The 24,311-nt window shown below is 37.1% G+C and overlaps 1 protein-coding gene across 1 annotated transcript; it reads right to left on the reverse strand.

Moving 5' to 3' along the window:
- Nucleotides 1-1,703: 1,703 nt before the first annotated feature.
- RpL8 (ribosomal protein L8) lies at nucleotides 1,704-22,107 on the reverse strand. The gene is made up of 5 exons (XM_069820558.1): nucleotides 21,841-22,107; nucleotides 21,431-21,575; nucleotides 8,577-8,718; nucleotides 2,946-3,164; nucleotides 1,704-2,054 (listed from the first exon to the last, which is right to left on the reverse strand). The coding sequence occupies exons 2-5, from the start codon at nucleotides 21,566-21,568 to the stop codon at nucleotides 1,777-1,779; spliced, it is 777 nt and encodes a 258-aa protein (XP_069676659.1). The 5' UTR covers nucleotides 21,569-21,575; nucleotides 21,841-22,107; the 3' UTR covers nucleotides 1,704-1,776.
- Between the last annotated feature and the right edge of the window lie 2,204 nt (nucleotides 22,108-24,311).

Genomic DNA, 24,311 nt, shown 5'->3' on the forward strand with positions numbered 1-24,311 from the left:
TAGCAGATCTCGAACTGAACTGCTGTTATCTCTCAAGCTAATGGTTGCTATGGCCAAGTACAATAGAATCAACAAATACTCCCAACCACAGTCTACTATATACAGTCACGAAACTTGAGTTTTGAGGGTGCTAGAAACAATAGACTGTGCCGGTACTATTTTGCATTGCCTGTAATGAGCCGATATTAGCGATCCTAGTGGTGAGCAACTATCTAATCTTTGCATATTTATATATATTGAGCTTCGTGACTGTATATACTAGATTGTGCTCCCAACCACGAAATGTAACAAATATCTTGGGATGCTACACAGCCAACCATGTTGGGACACTGGATCCAGAAACCCTCTCTAAGCCACACCTATGTTCGAGAATCCTTTAACAATGAACCCATGCAACAATTGCACGATTTGTTAATGATGGGCTGAAAGTTTTGTGGTCTCAAGGCATACAAGCAGACAGAATTCCTTGTTTTGTATTCAAATGCTGTGACCTCTATGTTGAAACCCACTAAACATTTCTTTAACCTAGCATGTTCATTTCACATCTTTAGTGCATGCATATGCATGTGTCGCTGAAGAAGTGAAGTAATTTTACGAATGCAAGTAATCTAATAGCATAAACAAAAAAAGTATCTATGAAAGCCCCAATGAGAATTAAGTATTATAAAGGAACATCTAGTGCACATACCCTTGCCACTTGATGCTATCTTAACATAATGAGGTACTTGGGTTCAAGCTGTTAGTTTCTACAATAAACATTTTGAAGCTGTTATGTCAATTGTAGATTCCAAGTTACGGAATCACTGTACCTCTTTCTATTCATCCTCTTTCACCGTGTCAATTTGTCGCCTATGGAACTCCTTACCTCGTCATGTCAGGGATTGCCGAACAGTTAATCTAAATTGTAAATTACATACTTTTACATGAAATTGATTTGTGAGAGTTAGCCGATTTTTATAAGTTATTCTGTGTGTTTGTATAAATTGTCATTTAGGTCTATCATAAAGTAGAATTAAGATATGAATGTAAATCAATTGAATCAGTCGGAGCTAAAAGGAACTAAGTCACTTTTCACAACTTTTCAGAAGCAAAAAACATTCCAAATATTATATTTTTGTTATAGAAGACAAAAGAATATTTAAAAGTCTTAGTTCCTTCTTCCACCATTCAATGCACATGACATCTGTGTTCAAATTGTTGCATAACCCAAAACGCATATTTTAACTTGGTTCCTTGTAGCTCCAATCGATCCAATTATATATCATGTTTAGTCAATATTTCTTTATATTACGTAAGCTTATTAATGTGCATTAAAATGATTTTTATATTTAAGTATGACTATTAATATCAGGTACTATTTTTGTCACTGTTTCATTGTGTATTTCACTTCTGGTAGTGTGAAAGAGGCGGCCTCATGGCCTTAACTCTACCAAAATAAATAAATATTGTTTCCTCATAATTAACATTTTTTAGTAAATCTCGAATATATTGACAAATAATTTAGTTCCGAGTTCACAAGAAAAGGACATTGCACACAAGGAATTGAAGGACAGGAACATGAGCTGGGTCGCATGTACTGAAATAACAATAATGCCAAAGGTAATGAATAGAAAACCTCTATTATCCAATATAAATTATCACTGTAAATGTCATTTGCATGTATTGTTATTTCTAGTACATACTCATCAAAATAAAGCACACTGTTATCACAGAGTCAAATATATTGAACATCCGAACAGATAATACATTTTTCAATAAATCAAATGAGTTTCCAGTTTAATCATCTCCCTTCTTGGTATCGGTCTTTCCACCACGAATCCTACCAGTTCTCCTAGCAGCAATAAGACCAATCTTACGACCAGCACTCGTTCCTCTCTTGACAGTAGAGGCCTTACCAATATGCTGGTGGTTACCACCTCCATGGGGATGTTCAACAGGGTTCATAGCCACACCACGCACTTTGGGCCAGCAGTTGCGCTTGGCCTTATATTTATGGTATGCACGTCCTGCTTTCAGAATTGGTTTGTCAATTCTTCCGCCACCAGCAACAATGCCTGAAGTAAACAAAATAATTCATATTGTGCCCCTACGTTCAATTACACCACATTTTGCAGAAAGGAACCAACCCACATTATACTTAAACTGAGAAAAATGCACTTTAAAGTTAATCAATCTTCTTAATGTATCCAGCTGTTTGCTGACAACAAAGTCCACTGTAGTCTATTCAGTTGTTTTTCAAGAGAAATGAGGGGTATTTTGATTGGTTTTCATTATAGATGCCTGTTGCTAGTAGCCAGAGTTGGGGTGTAGTCAATATATACTGCAGGGCTGTGTCTTCTGCAACTGGTACTGATGATTTTAATTTATTTCTTTTGTGGTTTATGGATGGAGCACTTTAAAGTTAAATGTGAGTGAAATTCACAAGCAAATATAACTACATACTTATTGCTTTAACAAAAAGTGTGTTATACAAAGTATCTTTATTCAAAATATGGATCCTTGAAATTACTTGATTACTGAGACATTAAATTTGTATGTGGGTTGGTTCCTTTCTGCAGAATGTGGTCCAATTACCACAGAGTCAAACCTGGTTAAGTGCAATGAATGTTTTACATGAAAATAATGTCTAAGTTCAGCTTTTATTATATGAAGTAAATATTTGCTACATATAATACTAGTAGTAGATTTACCACATGGCAAAGATTTTGTTCATGAATTCTATATGCAGGCTTCCATTACTTCCAGTCTCGCCTCTACTGACAATCATTCTGTTGGATATGAATGCCTTTAGCAGAAACAGTAATGGGTGTTCAATACTGGAAACCACCAACATTCTGCCTATCATGCAAACTGAACCATCCACCTTGACAAGTATCTCGATAGCGAGTCTGGATGAGAAAGTTAATTTCAATTCTTGTGTGTGTGCATGTGCATGCAATACTTACCAACCATAGCCCTGTTGTTTGAAGGAATAACTTTCTTGGCTCCAGATGGCAACTTGACACGGGTCTTCTTTGTATCAGGGTTATGTGCAATTACAGTTGCATAATTTCCAGAGGCACGAGCAAGACGGCCACGGTCACCTGTCTTCTCCTCCAAGTTGCACACAATGGTACCTTCTGGCATGCTGCCGACGGGCATCACATTTCCAATCTGCAAGTTAGCTTCATAAAGAAAATAAGATATTTCAATGAAAATTAATCTGAACTGTAACTATATATGCATCTGTTAGGCATATCAATGAAAAGGAGACATTCAGAAAGAGCCTCTATGATTCTTCACGATGCTCAGGAAAATGTAGAAATCATCATTATGTCTGTTACCTTTAATGGATTTAAAAATATTATTGTGTTTCTCTGAATATAAGATTTCACTTGTATCAGACTTTCAACACAAAGCTGAAAAAGTGAGGGTTGACAAACAATATGAAAGGCATTACATGAATACAGGCTGATCCATTTGGGTATGGATAATATTAATCTATTATTATAAAGCTATATGATAGTATGAGAAATAACTTGCTCGTAATGTTATGCTTAAAACATGGGAGTTTCCATACATCAATCAATCAATCAATCAATCAATCAATCAATCAATCAATCTTCTTAATGTATCCAGCTGTTCGCTGACAACAAAGTCCACTACAGTCTTTTCAGTTCTTGTTTTCCATGAGAAATGCGGGATATTTTGATTGGTGTTCACTATAGAAGTTTTCATACATGCCAAGAATGAAAATGAAAAATAACAATGCATAATGTGAAATGAAAAATGCTGGTTTAAGGAAAAAGGGTGTATGACCTTCAATTCTGCATCCATAGTGACGGCTTCTTAAACAAATGTCAGCGGTATAATAAACACACACAATTACATATTTGGGCAAGTGAAAATCCAAAGTCTCCTATGAGCTTGAAAGCTCAAGTCCAGAAGTAAATGTATGGTGCAGAGTAGCCATGATAAAGTGTATGGACCCTTCTTCTTTGCAGAAAAAAGACAATACGCTATGGATCTTACTCGGACATATTGCAGTTGATTCTGTTGCCACAACTCTAGGAAGACAAAATGAACATTGCATTCCAGCAAGATGGTGCAGCCCCTCACTGGGCATGGGAGGTTCGTCATTTTTAATCTTATGTGGTGTGGTCGTGATGAACCAATTGCTTGACCTCCAAACTTCCCAGATGTAACCTCTCCTGATTTCTTCATGTGCTGTTTACTTAAAGACACTGTCTAGAAACTCAGGGACAATGATGAACTGAGGGTAAAAATTACTCAAGCTTTCCAACAAATCTCCTCTCTGAAGTTACAAAAGGCATGGGCTGAATTGCATCACTGGTATGAGTTGTGCAGACCGCATAATGGGGGGGGGGGGGGTCATGTAGAGTTCTGAGAAATCTCCCATCTTTCAATGCGGTATACACAAAGTTTCAATGAATAAAGTTCAGTAGTAAATGTTTAACAGTGTTTTTATTTTATCCATACCAAAATGGATCACCCTGTATTACATAAAACTCAAAATACAGTAGAACCCAGATTTTCCGTCATTTTATTAACGGATTGGTGGATTATCCGACTGTCTTTCTCTCTTGCTCTTTTTGTTTTGCTGCAGAAAAAATATGAAATAGTGTTATATTAGCATGTATTTTTTCTACAGGTTTTTTGCAAATCTTTAACCTTAGACAGCATGGTCTAAAATTTAGCAAAATGTCTTTCACTGGTATCAAAAGAAATTGTGTTTTCTACGAAAAGAGAAAAGAATACTTGTGGTATCAGGACTAAATCTGTCAGCAGAACTCATTCCAAGAACTGAAGACATTAGGCAGGTTTATTCTGTAGTTTAAAGTAATATGGTCTTGTGTAGTGTTTAAATGAAGTCTTTAGACTACAGCGACAATATTCATAGTATCAGGATAGGTGTTTGCATTGAATACATTTTCTAAAACACTATATTGAAATTTTTATATCTGTAAAATTTATAGGGCATGAAAATGGTTGTAATTTTGTTTCCAATGACTCATAACACATTTTTTATAGTTGATTTTGCAATTTCTTTATACAGGGTGATTCAGTGACTATGTTACAAACTCTTAGGGATGACAGAGGAAACTTTCATATAGGAACCTATGTCCGGAAACATTCCATTTGGTAGTTACAAGCCTAAATATGTTAGTGCAACCAGCTAGAATAGAACTCAAGACCATTCTTTTGAAGTTTGGTTGCAGACGACCTGTTCCTGGAAATGTTGGTAATTTCTCATGAACATGGTATAAATTAAATTACAGTTTATTTAACAACGCTTGCAACTGCCAAGGTTATATCAATGTCGCCGCTGTAGAGGAATTTTGTCCTGCAGGAGTTCTTTTACATGCCAATAAATCTACTGACATGAGCCTGTCGCATTTAAGCACACTTAAATGCCATCGACCTAGAGAGGGATCGAACCCGCAATCTCGAACACAGAAGGCCAGTGCTATAGTGACTGCGCTACCCAGGCTGCTAGCATGGTACAAGCTACAAGTTTGGTTGATAGGTCTTTCCCCTCTACTCACACTCTCTACCATCAGTGAAGGGGAAGATACTATTGTCCATCTCACTAATGTTAGACTAATTGGCTTTCAAGACAGTGACAAATATCATTCTTTATGTCCATCTCACTAAAGTTAGACTAATTGGCTTTCAACACAGTGACAAATTTCATTCTTTAAAGTGTTTACTGGTAATCTATATTTCGAAAGTCTATACTAAGCGTTTATATTTCATTTTATTTCTGTTTATATTAAGTAAGATAAACGTTTTCTTCACTGCTAGTTGCTACTCTACAGCATACACAATGGAATAATCTGCAATGTGTTGCTCCCCCATGACGTCATAATACAAACTAACATTCCTTAATTTAATTAATTATTAGTTGAAAATATTGTAACAACGACACTAAAATATATTCAAACATGCGTCACTGTAGTTTATATTCACTTACGTACTTTATTTAATATGTTACTTTCATGTGTATACAGCTTGGGGGGGGGGGGGTGTAGGTATAAGAGGTAACTGCTACAGGTCTGTCACTGATGGACTCAGGGCAAGTAGAAGGGGAAAGAAATGCCTTTGCATCCTCTCAACTTCTATAAAATGTCGTTTAGTTGGCATCGTGAATGATATTTTGACCGACTAAAAAACCTTGCAACTTCCCTCCCATTGTCTTTTCCTCTTTCATAAATGAAATTCATAACAAGTTGCGAGGAAAGTTGCAAAATTTAATCAGTCAAAATATAATTTACGATGCCAACTACTGTGGAGGACTAGTAACTGTGTCCGTGTGAGAGGGGTCTGCCGCAACCGCGGGGAAGAGGGTAGGTACTAAAGGTTCGGGATGGGGGTGGCCTTTCTATGACATTGACAGACAACTACCAGTTCTGAATATATATTGCGAGAGTGCAGTCAACTTGAGTTTACAGTATTCTTTACATTGTTCAATTCAGAACTTCCTTATACAGTAATTACAGTAAATCTGTGTAATTCAGTGTAGTGCATATATCTAGTATAGGATTAGTATAGTGTAGTGTAGTGATAAAATAGTATAGGATGTGCATAGCTATAGTATAGGAATAATAGTGCGAGATTATAGAGCAGTGATATTAGCAAGAACGATAGTCTTAAACACTTTCGTTTAGTATGGCTAATAGAAAGGCAAACACAACTATTCATAGTGAAGCAAGAGAAATAATAGCTAACATCATAGAGAAGTGCGATGAGGAAAGAGTGCAAAAACATTTGAGGATTCCCTTAAATAAATCAACTGAAAGAGCGGCCGAATACACTGGAGTAGGGTATAGTACAATAAAGAAGATTAGGAAGGAACATAAGATAAGAAAAGAAAACAGTCCGGATAGACTTCTGAAATCGCCAGGAAAGAAGAGACGAATAATATCTCGTAATATACTGCATGTAGACGACTTCGACAAGTGTGTTATAAGAAATACAATACAAGACTTTTATATTCAAGAAAAGAGAGTGCCGACAATACCTAAACTTTTGACGGTAATTAAAGAAAAAATCAATTTTCCTTGGGGCAGAAAATCACTAAACAGAGTCGTGAAAAGCATGGGGTTTAGATGGAGGAAATGCCAGTCAAAACGAAAAATCTTGGTAGAAAGACCGGATATTATAGATTGGAGGGCAAACTATCTGCGTAAAATGAAGAAGTATCGAGAAGAAGGACGTGAAATTGTGTACGTAGACGAGACGTGGGTCGACAGCAATCTAACTCACCGAAGATGTTGGCAAAGTGATGACGTAATGGGAGTTCAGGACAATATGAATTCGGGGAACAGACTGATAATACTACATGCCGGGGGCGCAAGTGGTTTTCTTGCCGGTGCAGAACTAATATACAAAGCTGGCTCTACAACAGGAGACTACCATGGGCAAATGAATAGCGGCAATTTTCAAAAGTGGGTAGTTAATCAACTTATGCCAAATCTTCAGCCAAATTCTGTTGTCGTTTTAGACAATGCACCATACCATTGTATTCAGGTTGATAAAGCGCCATCACCCTATGCCCTCAAAGGGGACATGATAGAGTGGCTGAGAAAGAAAGGAGTCGAGTGCAATGAGACAATGCGTAAGAACGACCTTTATAAACTGATTCTTCCACTGAAACCAAAGGAGAAGACGTATAGAATAGATAACATGTTGTCAGGTAGTGGACATGTTGTGATACGTCTTCCTCCATATATGTGTGATCTAAATGCCATCGAACTCGCATGGTCGAAAATCAAGAGAATTGTAAGGGACACGAATGTTACAGGAGATTTGTCTTTAACAAAGCTGTGCGAAACTACGAAGAACGCAATACAGGAGGTAACACGACAAGATTGGGCAGGTTTCTGCCACCACGTCGCCAATTTAGAAGCAGAATACTGGGAAAAGGACGGAGTAGTTCCAGATGTAATTGACCAAATATCAATCAACTTGAACACTGATAGTGATAGTGAAGCCGGGGGCAGCGATAGTGAAAATGGCAGTTCATCTTCTGAAGAATCCGAGTGAAACGCGACTCCGTCTGCAACACACTGCAAGCCTAGGCGAAGACAAGGTAAGAGGAAATGTTTCATGCACGTATAATAGTACATTTACCAATAAGCTCAACTCCCCCCTCCCTCTTCGCTTCCCACAGAAAACCTTTTCCTCACCAACAAGACCGCGGACACAGTTACCAGTCCTATACAGTAGCTTATACCATGTGTATGAGAAATCACAAACATTTGCAGGAACAGTCTGCAACCAAATTTCAAAAGGATGGCCTTAAGTTCGCTTCTAGCTGGTTACACTAACATATCCAGGTTGTAACTACCAAACAGAATGTTTCCGAACATAGATTGCAATATGAAAGTTATTCCTAATTGTCTCCTCTATCATCCCTAAAAGTTTGTAACATAGTCATTGAATCACCCTGTAGTTATTTTCTGCTATATATGGTTGAAAAAACTAGATCTTCATCACAAGTTAGAAGGAAGAACCCTAGAAATAAGAATGTTCATATTTACATAAATTACATAAATTGCAAGACTCATTGTTACCTTTCTTGCCACAGTACACAAATTGGCCTGTGTACATCCCTTCTGGAGCAATAAACAGCTCCTTGCGAGTCTTGAAGCGGTAGGGATCACGGAAGTGAACCATAGCCAATGGAGCGCCTCGACCGGGGTCATGAATGATGTCCTGTTAACAAATGGTAATTCTTCAGAAAAACTACACTAAATGAGACACAGCTCTCATTCCCCTCTAATTACAAACATGCAAAAGGACCAGAACGAATTACTAGAGAAATGGTCCATTTCCCTAGTATTGTGCAAAGCACCATAAGTTCATGCGCACAAGCAGCGGCTGTAGCAGGGGGATCTGCTGGTCATCCGGCAGAAACACCGGGGATGTTTGCTGGGACTCACATTATATAATTTATCAGTAATTTTCCAGAAAGCATCTCTGACATCACTTTGAGAATGGGAAGATTCTTACATAATGAATGACAGAACAAATGATGAAATGTGACAATTAAATTAACTTTATTTCTGTCTTCTTCACCTTGTTTTCTATTTCTATTCCTTTCCTCCTATTTACCTCTTTCTCTTCTCACTTTTTTATTTTTCTACATATTCTGATACTATATTTTCATTTTAAATTTACTTGTACTTTGAGTTGGATTTGATCCAGGTTCTGCTGCTGCTTCTGAACTGTTATGTAATGTTTTTATCAGTGGAATTATAAGATCAAGTGTTGAAAAAAGAAGGTAGAAATGTTAAATTTTAAAGTAATTTAAAACAATATTATGTTTCTTTATTTTTTTTTTCTTTAGTAAGTTACTTAATGATGCTGTATCAACTATACTACAGCCGGCCAGTCTCCGGCTCTGACATTTCGCTTGGAAAGAGAAGAGAGAACGAGAGAGATAGTGATCAGCACTGCCAACCTGTGGCGTTTTGACGTTGTGAAAAGAACCTCGAAATTCCACTGTGAATGAAACCATTCTGCTAAATTTTAACCTTAAAACACTCCGGTTCGGTTTAAAGTAATGTTTTTAATTCTATTGTAATTTGCTGTTACAAGACGAGTTCTGATATGCGAAGATTAATTCAATCGCAGTTTGCAATACTGGGAGAGAGGCAGGCACTAGAGGTTAAAGTTGTCTGCTAGAACCAACCAGCTATGAGCATCTGATGTATTTAGCTCGATGTTGCCACTTCTTTTTTTATGCGAAGCACGTGGCGAACGAGTCGTTAGTTCTTTGTGTTATAGTACAGGCGAAGTAGTTGTGTTGTTTTGTGCTTGAGCGATTTACAGTGCCTGTAATTTTTTTTATTTTATTGGGTTATTTTACGATGCTGTATCAACATCTAGGTTATTTAGCGTTTGAATGAAATGAAGGTGATAATGCCGGTAAAATGAGTCTGGGGTCCAGCACCGAAATTTACGAGCATTTGCTCGTATTGGGTTGAGGGAAAACCCCGGAAAAAACCTCAACCAGGTAAATTGCCCCGACCGGGATTCGAACCTGGGCCACCTGGTTTCGCGGCCAGACGCGCTGACCGTTACTCCACAGGTGTGGACCGGTGCCTGTAAACCTTATAGATATAGTAATATGGCCAGTGGTAGTCACAATCAAAGAAGGAAAAAATCGGCTCTTTTAAGAGCTAAAGTCATCAATTTATACACAGATTGCGTGAATATTTTGAGAAGGAGCGAGACAATGGAGAACCTCTTCTCCCTGTTACGAAAGGGGTAGATAGAGTTAGTGACGCTTTGAAAGTGGGAAAAACAACCGTTAAAAGTGTGGCATCTTTCCACTTGAGTATCAACAGATTCTAAGGAAAGTATTTCATTTGATACACTTTCATTATAAAGATATTCCCATAGTCTGTGGTAATATACTGTAGGCCTATGTATAATTTACATACGTGTTCGCATTAGTTTTTATTCTGTTATAACTATTTAGCTGTGTACATTAACTAAAGATGCGATTTACGTTTGTGTAAAACTGTAAAATGATTTACATATGCGTTCGAAATGTTTTTTTTTTTTTTTTGTGATCTACGCTAGCTGTGTACATTAACAAAGGATGTGATCTAAGTTATATGTAAAATGATTTATAGGCAAGCCTACGCTTTCGAATTAGTTTTTATTCCGCGCCACAAAATCGGCCGGCGAGTGCATGACAGTTTTCATTCTATCTATACGTATCGGCAACACTGTCTCCCTCGGTCACGAGAAACATCAGGGCCGGAGAACGACGGGCTGTACTGTAGGTTATTTAGCGCCAATGGAATTGGTAATATCGAGATGAGGCCAAGGATTCACCATAGATTACCTGGCATTCACTTTACCTCGGAAAAACCCAACTAGGTAATCAGCCCAAGCGGGAATCAAATCCATGCCCGAGCAGAATTCTGGATCAGTAGACAAGTTTCTCTGCCAACTGGGCTACGCTGGTGGCTATACAATTATGTTACAGATGCCATCAGAGCATGTTATTTAAGTATCCAAATTATGCAAAAGATGGTAGTAGCATTGTTTCAACCTAGTAATGTACTTTTCAATATGTCATACAGTCAGTGAAATGAAACGTAACTTGACTGACCTGTATGAGCAAGACATATTATAACGCAAGACTGGAGTTTCGAATTTTGTATAAAAATAAATAAGTATTGCCTTGAGAACAGAAGAAAAAAGTGTGTGGAGAGTAGTATAGTTCAGTTCCAATGTTTCTGGATCTGAACAAGGGACCTATCATATGTCCTAGGGAAATAGGACAGTGAAAAATGAGTGGTGAGGTAATCTGTGTGGAGAGGATAGCTCAGCTTGAGCAAACATACACTACAGTACCTATTGTTAGCGAGTTGTTGGGAATAAACAAATGATTTGTACAATCGAATGACTGTATGATTAAATCATTTGAATAAATTGTTCAATCAATGTGATGTTGATTACTCATTCTATTCTATACTATATATATATATATATATATATATATATATATATATATATATATATATATATATATATATATATATATATATATATATATATAACGTGGTTTTGGAACAAGGGTGTAGTGTACACATTGCAATCACTGCATGTGCAAGAACAAGCTGTATCATTTGATCCAACCTTGACAGTCTCAAGAAAAGACACATAAGATGATTTATTATTCACTAATGGACACACTCCGTACATGTGTGAACTAAATCCTATTGATTAATATTAATATTAGAGGAGAAAAATTAGCTCCGTTGCCAGGGATCGAATCCAGCCCTTGGTTCTATGTACCAAACGTTGTCACCACTGAGCTATGCCGAAGTCCAATCCACAGCACCGGCAGTTGACTTAATATAAAATGTCAGCATACATGCCCAACTTGGAGTCAGGCCACAAAGGGAAAAAAACATGAAAGACAGAGGTTCGATCCGGTGCTGTGGACTGGACTTCGACGTAACTCAACAGTGAGAGCACTTGGCACATAGAACCAAGGACCCGGGTTCGATCTCCAGTACTGGAGCGAATTTTTCTCCTCTAATATTAATTGTTACCATAACAGATGTCTTCTGTAGGACCAAAAAATAATAATCTTTACGTGGATTCTTCGAGCAACAGTGCATATTACTGTGCATATTATTGTGGAATCCCAGCCACCAAGTCACTCAACTGAGTGCGCTCCTTGTATAATGGCAGTTGACTTAATATAAAATGTCAGCATACATGACCAACTTGGAGTCAGGCTACAAAGGGAAAAGCATTGCAGGAGAGGGGTTCGATCTGATGCTGTGGATTGGACTTCGGCGTAGCTCAATGGTTAGACCACTTGGTATGTAGAACCAAGGATCCGGGTTCGATCCCTGGTGCCGGAGCGACTTTTTTCTTCTCTAATATTAATTTTTACCATAACAGATGTATTCTGTAGGACTAAAAAATAATGATTTTTACGTAGATAAATCCTATTGAGTCGAGGAAAGTGAAAAGACGAATGTAATGGGGCACATCTCACTAATCAAATTACTAGAAACAAACTGGGTCATTGATCAAGTTAGACTGGGATTGATTGTGTAATCATGTACAGATTATTGGGCAAGAAATGGTATATTTCCCGATGTAATGGACAGAATAATAATACATATGAACAAAGTGATACAGTGATAGCAGGAACAGTTGTATTCCGAATATATATCTGTCCTTCCTCTTTAAACCGAACCACTCTCTTCCCCACTAGCACGGGATGGAAACATCAGAACTGAACAGTAGTGTTCAAAACAGTGAAGTGTCAAACTAAAATCAAGAATATGAAGTCTAGATTTTGTTTACATTGTGAGAATTCATAGTTCCAAACGCTCCATTACAAATAACACATCACAATACTAAAGTATGTATTACACAGTCTAACTTAGCGTATTTCTGGTTAGTGGACGACATAACATTAAATATCATGGCATCAGACTGTGAAAACAGGTTTCAAACCAAAAGAATAAACCGCTAGAGGGCAGGTCCCAACGATCGGAAAATCCACAACCTGGACCTTCTGGACTACAATAAGGGAGTAGGCTACTTATATTATTCATACACAATACCATAATTATTAAAAATCATATACGATTAATAATGTAAATAACCATCTGATACTATATCACTAGTATTTCAAAACAGCTACATGTATGACATCACTCATGCAATGGGTGGGTCATGATGTCAGGAACTGTTTCTGGTAAATTACTGACTTTTATATGTAAGTCGTAACATTACATTAAAAAACTAGGGATAAACTTCAGTTTACGGTTTCCTTCCTTCTCCTCTATCCCCACCATTCTTTCCTTGTGCACACAATGCAAACTGTTGACACAGAAACGTTTTGTAAGTGTAATCACACGCTTCTACAAACACAAGACAGAGCTATGCTTTTCAGATATATTGTTGGCAGTGAGGAAATTTTAATTTTTGGAATAGTAACCCACTACCGTCCTGGTTGACACAGCAAACATGTGTATCGGAGATTGGCAGAATTATACCGTGTAATGTCATATTATGTCTGAGACATACAACACCCACACCCACCTACTGATCAAAATGCGGTATAAGGCATCAAATCCACGTGGTTGATAGAAGTTGAAATCGGAAATGAAATAACAGACAAACTGGGAATACTGAACAAATGGACGAAATATGTAGAAGAGCTATATGAGACAAGGAATCATCCAGATGACTTGGATATCAAAGACGAAGCAGCCGTATCAGAAGAAGTAAAACGATTTTCTATTTTAAGGGAAGAAGTTGAACTAACGCTTAAGGAAATGAGGAGTGGCAAAGCAACAGAAGGTGATGGAATCCCCATTGAATTAGTGAAATGCTTGGATGAAGACAAGAAGGAAATTCTATCTTTATGCAACGGAATATATGAGCAAGGTGACTGGCCCGAAGATTTCACGGAGACAGTGTCACTTCCAATTTCAAAGAAAATTAATGCCAAGAAATGTAAAGAGTTCAGGACTATAAGCCTGATATCACACTTGGTGAAGATTCTTCTGCGAATACTGAATCGAAGTTTACATTCTAAGACGGAAGAACAGTTGGAAGAAGAGCAGTTTGGTTTCAGGAAGGGAAAAGGTACAAGAGAGGCAATTGGACTGCTACGAACAATTGGCGAAAGATACCTAGAGAAGAAAAAAGAAGTGTATGTGGTATTTTTGGATTTAGAAAAGACGTTTGACAGAGTGGATTGGAATAAATTGATGGGGATCCTGAAGAAAATTGGCTTGGATTGGAAAGAGAGGAGGTTGTTAAATAACATTTATATGAAATGAGTCAAAGTCAGGATAGGAGAAGAAATGTCAGAAGAAAGTGAAATAGGGAGAGGAGTACGACAAGGATGCCCTTTATCACCTACTCTGTTCAACATCTACTTGGAGGATTTAGTGGAGAACTGTTTTCAGAACATGGGAGGAGTGATAGGAGGAGGAAGAAGAATAAAGTGTATAAGATTTGCTGAAGATATGGCGTTGTTAGCAGAAGAGATGATATTAAGGGATATGCTACTAGAGCTAAATGACAGCTGTGAGTAGTATGGAATGAAGATAAATGTCAACAATACGAAGACCATGGTTATGAAAAGAAAAATAAAGGCAAACTTGCGAATTCTAAATGAGGCAGTAGAACAAGCAGACAGCTTCAAATACTTGGGGTGTACTATAAGCAGTAACATGAGCTGCTGCGTCCACACCTGTGGAGTAACGGTTAGCGCGTCTAGCCGCGAAACCAGGTGGCCTCGGTTCGATTCCCGGTCGGGGCAAGTTACCTGGTTGAGGTTTTCCCGGGGTTTTCCCTCAACTCAATATGAGCAAATGCTGGGTAGCTTTCGGTGTTGGGCCCCGGTCTCATTTCACCGGCATAATCACCTTCATCTCATTCAGACGCTAAATAACCTAAGCTGTTGATAAAGCGTTGTAAAATAACCTATTAAAATAAAAAATAAATGAGCTGCTGCCAAGAAGTCAAAAGAAGAATAGCAATGGCAAAGGAAGTTTTTAATAGAGAAAGGAACATCATCTGCGGATCTTTGGAGAAAGAACTAAAGAAGAAACTAATAAAGTGCTTTGTGTGGAGTGTAGCATTGTATGGGGCAGAAACATGAACATTATGACGAAGTGAATAGAAGCGACTAGAAGCATTTGAAATGTGGATATGGAGAAGGATGGAGCATGTGAAATGGACATACAGAATAAGAAACGAAGCTGTGTTGGAAAGAGTGAAGAAAGAATGATGCTGAAACTGATCAGAAAGAGGAAAAGGAATTGGTTGGATCACTGGTTAAGAAAAAACTGTCTTCTGAAGGATGCACTGGAAGGAATGGTGAATGGGAGAATAGTTTGGGGCAGAAGAAGATAGCACATGATAGACATTAAAATATATATGGATCATATGAGGAGACAAGAGGAAGAATTATATCCTAAAATACTAAAATGAGCAGTTTTGTCTGCGTTTGTCGAATGCGAATCATTATGCTTACGAAAAGGCACTTTTCAGTGCCAATAATTTATTTTGTGTGCACAAGGTTGGAATTTTGAAGTAAGAGGGGAAGGAAGGAATCCATGTTCTTAAATTTATCCAAATAATTTTGATGCAATGATAATTCCATCAAAATGTTTCTTAATTGTTATTTTGGTAACTATTTTCTTCTGTGTCGTGGGACTGAAGCTGGATGGTCTATGGCGAGTCCTCGGCATCAACCCCTTTGATTTGATTACCTGGTTGGGTTTTTCCGAGGTTTTCCCCAACCAAAAGGCAAATGCTAGGTAATATTTTGGCGAATCCTCAGACCTCACCTCATTTCACTACATCTCGCCAAAATATTGTAAAAAAAATTGCACAAAATTGTAAAAATTTTAGAAAATTACTAAATTGTAAAACTGTAAAAATTATAATTGTAATATTGTAAAATTTTGACTTGTTCCACATCTTAAAGCTTCATTGCTCATGTTGTTGTTTTCTAATGACAGACGTTTGACAAAGTCATTTCACCTCTTGCACTCCAATATTTTTCAAAGATATTATTATGGTCAGCCACTGAAACACAGATTTTGAGGTGTTCCGAATCCATTTCTGGTTTGAGTTGCACAATGGGCAGTTAGGGGACTCATATATTCCAATTCTATGCAGGTGTTTGGCCAAACAATCATGGCCTGTTGCCAATCTAAATGCAGCTACAGACGATTTTCGTGGTAAATCGGGAATTAACTGTGGATTATGATGCAGAGAGTTCCATTTTTTCCCTTGAGATTGTTTTATCAAATTTTGTTTGTTGAAGTCTAAGTATGTACATTTAATAAATCTTTTCACAGAGTAATATGTAGATTTAGTAACAGGTCTGTAAGTAGCAGTGCTGCCCTTCTTTGCTAGTGCATCCGCATTTTCGTTTCCCAGGATTCCACAATGGGATGGTATCAATTGGAATACAATTCTTTTATTGAGTGATATTAATTGAGAGAGCATTTTAGTTATTTCTGCTGTTTGAGATGGTGTGTGTTTAGAGACTATTGATAGAACAGCTGCTTTGGAGTCTGACAATATAACTGCATTCCTAAATTTATTGATGTGAAATAGAAGATTCCTGAGACTTTCACTTATTGCAACGATTTCTCCATCAAAACTTGTTGTTCCATATCTTTATTTTATTTTATTTTAGTAGGTTATTTTACGACGTTTTATCAACATCTTAGGTTATTTGGCGTCTGAATGAAATGAAGGTGATAATGCCGGTGAAATGAGTCCGGGGTCCAGCACCGAAAGTTACCCAGCATTTGCTCATATTGGGTTGAGGGAAAACCCTGGAAAAAACCTCAACCAGGTAACTTGCCCCGACCAGGAATCGAACCCGGGCCACCTGGTTTCGCAGCCAGACGCGCTGACCGTTACTCCACAGGTGTGAACATTGTTCCATATCCAAGAGATCTATAAAGTGAGAAGAGACCTGCTATGGCACTAAAATCGTCCTCCAGTGGCTTAAGGAGGGAAAGCTGGTGATCAAAAAGATCTCCCAACTAGGTCCAATGGACCCGTCGACCAACAGCAGGTGTGGTCCTCCAGACATTCTGGGGGTTGTGTTTGAATGAAGTAGCCACCAAAACCTTAAAATATGGTGTTCACTTAAATCGGCTACAACTTGCCAATTAAGATAAAATTATCTGGAGGTAAAATAGTCCCCGAATCGGATCTCGGCAGGGACTACTTTAACGGTACAGAATCAACTAAACATCTTACAGTGGTATGCTGGCAGTCAGGCGCGGATACAAGGGAGGGTCTGGGGGGCTATAGACCCCCCTATCAATTCAAAGACTTTTTTTATTTAAAATGTACAAAGCATTATTTTTTTATTCATATAACTTATATGATTTCTTCACTCTCTAAACTTAATATTATTTTGCTATTTTCTTTCGCATACAAACTCTCTTTACAGTTCAAGTGAATAGATCAGGTAAGTGGTCGCATTCCTTAGGGGTTGTTACCATGGGGTTTAACAATAGCTCGGACTTCGGAACAGAAATCTAACGGTAACCACCCCTACCACACTGTAGCTAGGCCGCTACCAACACCTTTGTTATCGTACTTTACAATAGCCACTACATTCGACTTCTGAATTGAGACGAGAAGTGATCAGTCCATACAGGTGAATTATTTAGTGTAACAGTTATAAGAAATTATAAAATGTCGGAACGTAAGTTTCAAACAAATATCTTACAATTCATCAAGAAGCCGTATGGTGAAGTGAAAGAAAAGTGCAGTACGGATGACAATGATACAACTGATGAAGAAAAGTGTATGCCTGTTAATACTGTAACAGTGGAATCGGTTATGTGCGGTGAAAGTGATGACGCTAGTTCGACGACTCATAATGTATTAGATATTGGTTGCTTAGTGGAAAAAGAAATATGCAGCGACGAGATAAAATACAAAGCTCTAACAAATCCGTGGGTTCCAGACGAAAAATATCTATTTCCGAAGACACTAGAACCGGGACAGTCTAGACAATTTCAGCGTGCGTGGCTTAAAAGATTTCCATGGCTCTCTTACAGTAAGAAGGATGAAGGTGTGTTCTGTCACGTGTGCGTTTTATTCGGATCTAAAGAGGGAGGGCGAAGCAAAGTGACGTTACAGAATTTAGTTACGAAACCTCTAAGAAAATTCAAAAAGGCCTCTGAAATATTCAGGAAACATTCAGAGAACAGTTATCATAAAACTGCTCTCTTAAAATGTGACAACTTTAAACAAGTGTTTGAAGGTAAGGTAGAGAATGTTCTGGTTCAATTGAATAATGAAGTGTTACAAACAGTGCGCGAAAACAGGATGAAACTTGTCCCAATAGTAAAAACAATTATTTTGTGCGGCCGACAAAATATTCCATTAAGAGGACACAGGGATGATGGTGCGATTGACTTGGAAAGCGAAAATCAAAATGAAGGTAATTTCAGGGAGCTTCTAAAATATCGCGTTGATGCCGGTGATCAGATTCTGCATAGTCATCTTAAAAATGCCCCCAAAAACTCATCTCTAACAAGTAAAACAACGCAAAACGATCTCATAAACTGTTGTGGCACCATTATTGAAAAGAAAATTGTTGAAGAGGTTAACCAAAGTAAATATTTTTCTATCTTAGTAGATGAAACAACCGACATCAGTTCCAATGAGCAACTATCATTATGTGTGCGATTCGTAGACCGAGAAAAGTGTTACTTGCATGAGGAATTTTTGAGATTCGTAGTGGTGCAAGATCTAAGTGGAGAGGCATTGTCAAAAGTTGTTTTAAGTGAACTGTGGGACTTAGGTCTAGACATTTCGAATCTTCGCGGACAGGGTTATGACGGCGGTGCTAATATGTCGGGGAAGTTTCGCGGTGTCCAAGCGCGAATTTTAAAAGAGCAGCCTCTCGCATACTATATGCACTGTGCCTCACATTGTCTAAATTTGTCACTTTCAAAATCGTGCTCTGTTCCCAGTGTTAGACAAACTGTAGACACAGTAGCTGAAATAGCAAAATATGTTAGGGAGTCTAGCAAGCAGTCAATCATGATGAAAGAAAAAATTAGTCAAATATGCCCTGAACACAAGAAAACGAAACTAAAGACCTTGTGTGAAACAAGATGGATTGAACGGCATGACGCAGTGTTACAATTTTTAGTCATTTTCTCCGCAGTTATATCATTCCTGGAAGATTTTGGATCCTATGGTACAAAGGCACATTTGATGCTTAACTCAATTCTAAAATTCGAATTCATAATTTCATTGCATATTTTAGGAGAAATATTTGGAATAACACCGTGTGTTTCGCGGAAGCTACAGAGCCCAAATCTCGAACTAAGTCAGTGCTACCAGATGGTTGAATGTGTCATGAATACTCTTCAGGCCTGCCGAGATAATAACACTTATAATTTTCTTTTTGAGAAGGCTGTTGCATTGGCTCAATCTGTAGACGTAGAAGTAAATGTACCTCGAGTTGCATCCAGACAAATCCATCGCAATAATGTTGCGTCTAAGTCTCCTAAAGATTATTACCGCCTCATTGTATTTCTTCCTTTTCTTGATCACCTTCTAAGCGATTTGTCAGTACGATTTTCGCCTGCTAGGCACAGTCATGTAATTAAACTCCAATCTTTGATTCCTAACTTTTTACACGATCCTGATAAAAATATCGATGTCATCCTACAAGCTGCAACGATTTATGAACAGGATCTGCCAGGAACTATTCCAGAGCTTAGAGGAGAGCTACATTTGTGGTTTCAATTTTGGAAGGAGCAACAAAAAAAAAACAGACACGGCTAAAGAAGCTTTGCTGCATACTAGGAATAATTTCTACCCCAATATAAGAGAGCTGCTCACTATATTATGTGTCATGCCAGTGACAACTTGCACCGCGGAACGGTCATTCTCAACACTGAGACATGTGAAAACCTACCTCAGATCGACGATGAACCAGGACAGACTGAATGGTTTGGTATTGCTCAACATTCATCGTAACATTGACGTAAGTCCGGACGAAGTAATAGAACTTTTCGCAAGAAAACATCCCAGACGACTTCAGCTTCGTTAAACTGTAAGTAACATTTTGTCGACTTTCCATTCCAGTCACCATTTCCTTTAGAATTAGAACTAATTGAAGACTTAGAACCTAAGAGTGACAATATTGTTGTGGTTTATTTATTTGTTTTTAATTGCATTCTTCTGTGTTGTGATTATACTACTGTATTCATATGTTAATCGAGGGGTTGGGTGCAAGAAAGGCACTTCTCTCAAATGTAAGTTTTGAGAAAACTGATGTTGAAAATTCAAACCGTAATAATGTTATCTATGCACGCCTTTACATATTGGGTACTGGTACTCCTGACCTCTATGATCACAGTACTAAACTACAACTTTGTGATCATATGCATAACAGATCAGAGAACACAATAAAGCGTTTTACTCAAAAAGGGCACATCCTCTAAAATGCCCTTCTTGCACCCAGCCCCTCAATTACTATTAGCACCCCCCCCCTATTATTAAATTCTAGATCCGCGCCTGCTGGCAGTATAACATCAGCTAAGAAGACTGAACTAGCCAATATACTCTCAGATAATAATGCAGATATCTTCCTTATTCAAGAAGCAAACCTTAATGCTGACCAATTAAAATATTTTGGTTTTAAAGGTTTTAATATGAAACTGTTACCCAAAGGTAGACAGATCAGTAGTGGAATTCTCGCAGGTATATCAAAGAAATTAATTACAAATTTTCAAATCATAAAAGAATTGGATAAACAAGACAAATTAGATTTAATAAGAATTGAAGTATGGAAAAATCAACAACATTTCAAAATCTACAGTGCCTATAACCCACCTAATAATCCTCTTGATCTAACTTTGTTTGATATACAACCTAAAACTATCATTGCTCATGTAAGATCTATGGAATAAAATAAATAAATGAATGAATGAATAAACGTGCCAAATTAAACGTTGGTCAGTATGGCGGACATTGAGGATCAATGACATCAGGTTTGGTTTGTTCAGATTTTTGGTTCCCCTGACATAGCCTATTATAAGGCCTACATTTTTTTTTGGTAGGCATACCAAAAACCTGAACAAACCAAACCTATCCTGTCACGTATCCTCGATGATGTCCGCCATACTGACCAATGTTCAATTTGGCACAGAAGAAAATAATTAGATATTTTTCCAAATTAAAATAGGATCATTTGGTCCTAGAAGCATTTCAATGATTAAAATATGACCCGTCTGTAAAAGAACCTGTGAGCTTTATACTTACAGTATAGACTCATCGTGCTATGCAATAACATACGGTGAACGAACACAACTATTACTATACATGAACTTAAAACTTCACAAATTTATTCCAATTTACTAACCTTCACAACTCCTTTGATATAACCATGTCTTTCTGCAAAATCAAGAGCACGAAGACGTGGTGCCCCTTTCCTGTGTTTTGTATGCGACCGGAATACACTTCCTGCACCTTTTCTCTGCGCTCTGATAACGCGCCCCATTTTGGATCTAAAACAAGCAAAACAAGATCTATAATATATGTGATTTTAGCTACGCAACACTGAAAATGCATAACCAGTAACGTCCGAATGCTGTGCCATGCTGGTATGAGCCCAGCGATTTTAGCAATTTATTATATATCCCACAATAAATATCGTAACAAATAACTGAAAAATAAGCGAATACTTTTCCCAATCGACTTTTGTCAGCTGATGGCAAAATTTAAAACGGATAAACATAGATTCATTTTACATAACATTTTACCACCACTTACCTACAACAACACACTTATTTGGAAGACTTTCCCTTCTCGATTATCAAATTATCGATTAAAATAAATTTCGATATCTCGCAAAATTAGAAATTTATTACATATATAACTGTAGAAGGAAAAGTCTTAGCATATATTTCAAATTCTTTTATTATTAAGACACTGAAATAAGACTTTACACCTTTTATTCTATTTTTTCCTTTTATTTTCAATACAAAGATGCAGAAACAGAGATATCGATTGGCCTAACCTATCAAAAGCGTTCACTTAGTAAATAGTTAGAATTTCACTCGCCAGGTGGCAGTGGTATTCCAGTTTTCGTATTAATAGAATCTTTTGACGCTAGATGGCGGCAACACTAAAGCCGAAAAATAGAGATGTGTATTGTTTCATTCAAGCCCCTACAGTCTCGGCTGCGCGAAACGAGGAAACCGGGGCAAATTGAACGCTGCGCTTGCCGCCATATTGTTGGAGAGCAGACAAATAATAGCAGTGCGTAAATCACGCAATTTAACGCTGTGATGATCTAAAATTGACATATTATGGCCATTTTCGACGTTTAACGTAAAATTAGGACGAAATAAACATATTCAAAGTTTCATTGATATGTGTTAGAACATTAAATAAAAGAAAATACGTATGCAGCAATTTATAGAAAACATACTGATACATCCATAAATAGGCCTACACAATACACATTATAGATTGTATAATTTTACGATAATCAGCAAATTGTTAGGTTTCAGAGAATCTAAAATTATATTAACATATTAACTCTTAGATCACAAGACATAAATATATGCACCTTGATTACACAAGTTCTTGTTATAATCAAATTCCTAAGTGAAATAAATATGCGATAATTAGTATAGACTTGTTGTTAAGTTTTAGAGAATCAAAAATAAATTATATTACCGGTACTTTTAGACCACAGGACATAGGTAATCTGGCAAAATATAATATGCGAAGGTAGCCAAATTACATTGAATTCATTCTTCAATTAATAAAGGGAATGCTATCAATTATAAAAAGTATCGGTACTGTACCTAATACATTGCAAACAATAGGTAACGTGAAGACCTATAAACTAAACAATCACTTTATGCAAGATAAAAAAAACCACATACTTTTTATGTGTGGATTTTTTACATATTGTATTTTTATTTTAAATAAATAAAATAGATATATTATCATTGCTTGCGGAGTGATGGTACATAATTTTTATGCACATATGCAATATCAATAAGATGCCATTCCTTGCTTTTGTTAATAAAATATATCCGGAAAAATGTAAAAGAGTTATTTATAGGTGAACTCTGAATCATAAATTCACAAAGGAGGCTTAGCTATTATAGCTATTTATTTATTTATTATCTGTATATTTATTTATCCATATATGGATCTTGAATGAAAGTTTATTATCTTGCAGATAAATTCATTTACATAATAAAAACAAAAAGTTATCTTTCCACTAATGTTTTAACATCTGATGTGTAAGTCTAAATAATTCACTCAGTGGGATTTCTCTACAGTCTGATATACCTGTACTAACAATTAAGTATTCTTTATTGTCGTAAACTACTGATTGATTTTTAATGATATTGATATTGTAACAACAGAGATAATATTACATCGTACCTTTTGCAAATGGCTTGGAAAATTAAACAGGGATGGTATTATCGCCGCGCTCTCATGGTTAACATTCGGCAGGTCTTTGAGCGGCCTCATGCGTTCGGCAGGTCTTTGAAATTTTATTGTATTATTGTTTTCAATTTCTTGTGTCGCCGCTCCAATCACTCGCCTCAATTTCAATAATGCAACCAATAAGCTGCTTCAATTATTATTAAATGACACTTACTTGTCTAATCCACGTAGACTAAACCCGAGGTTACAATGTCTTGTGCTGAGGACGAACATTAAGGTATGTGATTAAAAATTATTATTAAAGAGTTATTATTAAGAGTTAAGAAACCCAACGTACTTGTATATGTAATAATAATAATAATAATAATAATAATAATAATAATAATAATAGCCATTTAACAATATAACAAACTAGTGCTTATTCTTATCGAGAAAGTAGACGTGACAACGTGACGCTTAGAGTGAAACGTACAGAGCAACAATCGGTCGGCAAAATTATTTTTTTAAACCACACCGCACGTTATTGTATGATGCCGACATGTTAAGCATGAGTCCGCGGCGATAATATGTCATCTTTCAAAATTATATTGCCATTACTTTCACACTATTCACTAAAAACACCCGAGACAAAACAAAGGACAAGTATGACAATCGTGTTTACCGCTCTATTTCTACCAGTGGCATGGCGGCGTAAACATGCGCAGACTGGTTTCAATTTTGGACAGCACACCAGCGCTCTGTGTGAGTCTAGTATACTATTGTAACGTCTTTGGTTTCATTAAGTCTTGCTGCTTTACACTCTATTCTCTACTCTATTCAGTAAATATATT

Source organism: Periplaneta americana, chromosome 3 (assembly GCF_040183065.1).
Source record: "Periplaneta americana isolate PAMFEO1 chromosome 3, P.americana_PAMFEO1_priV1, whole genome shotgun sequence".
In the NCBI taxonomy this organism is placed as follows: Eukaryota; Metazoa; Arthropoda; class Insecta; order Blattodea; family Blattidae; genus Periplaneta; species Periplaneta americana.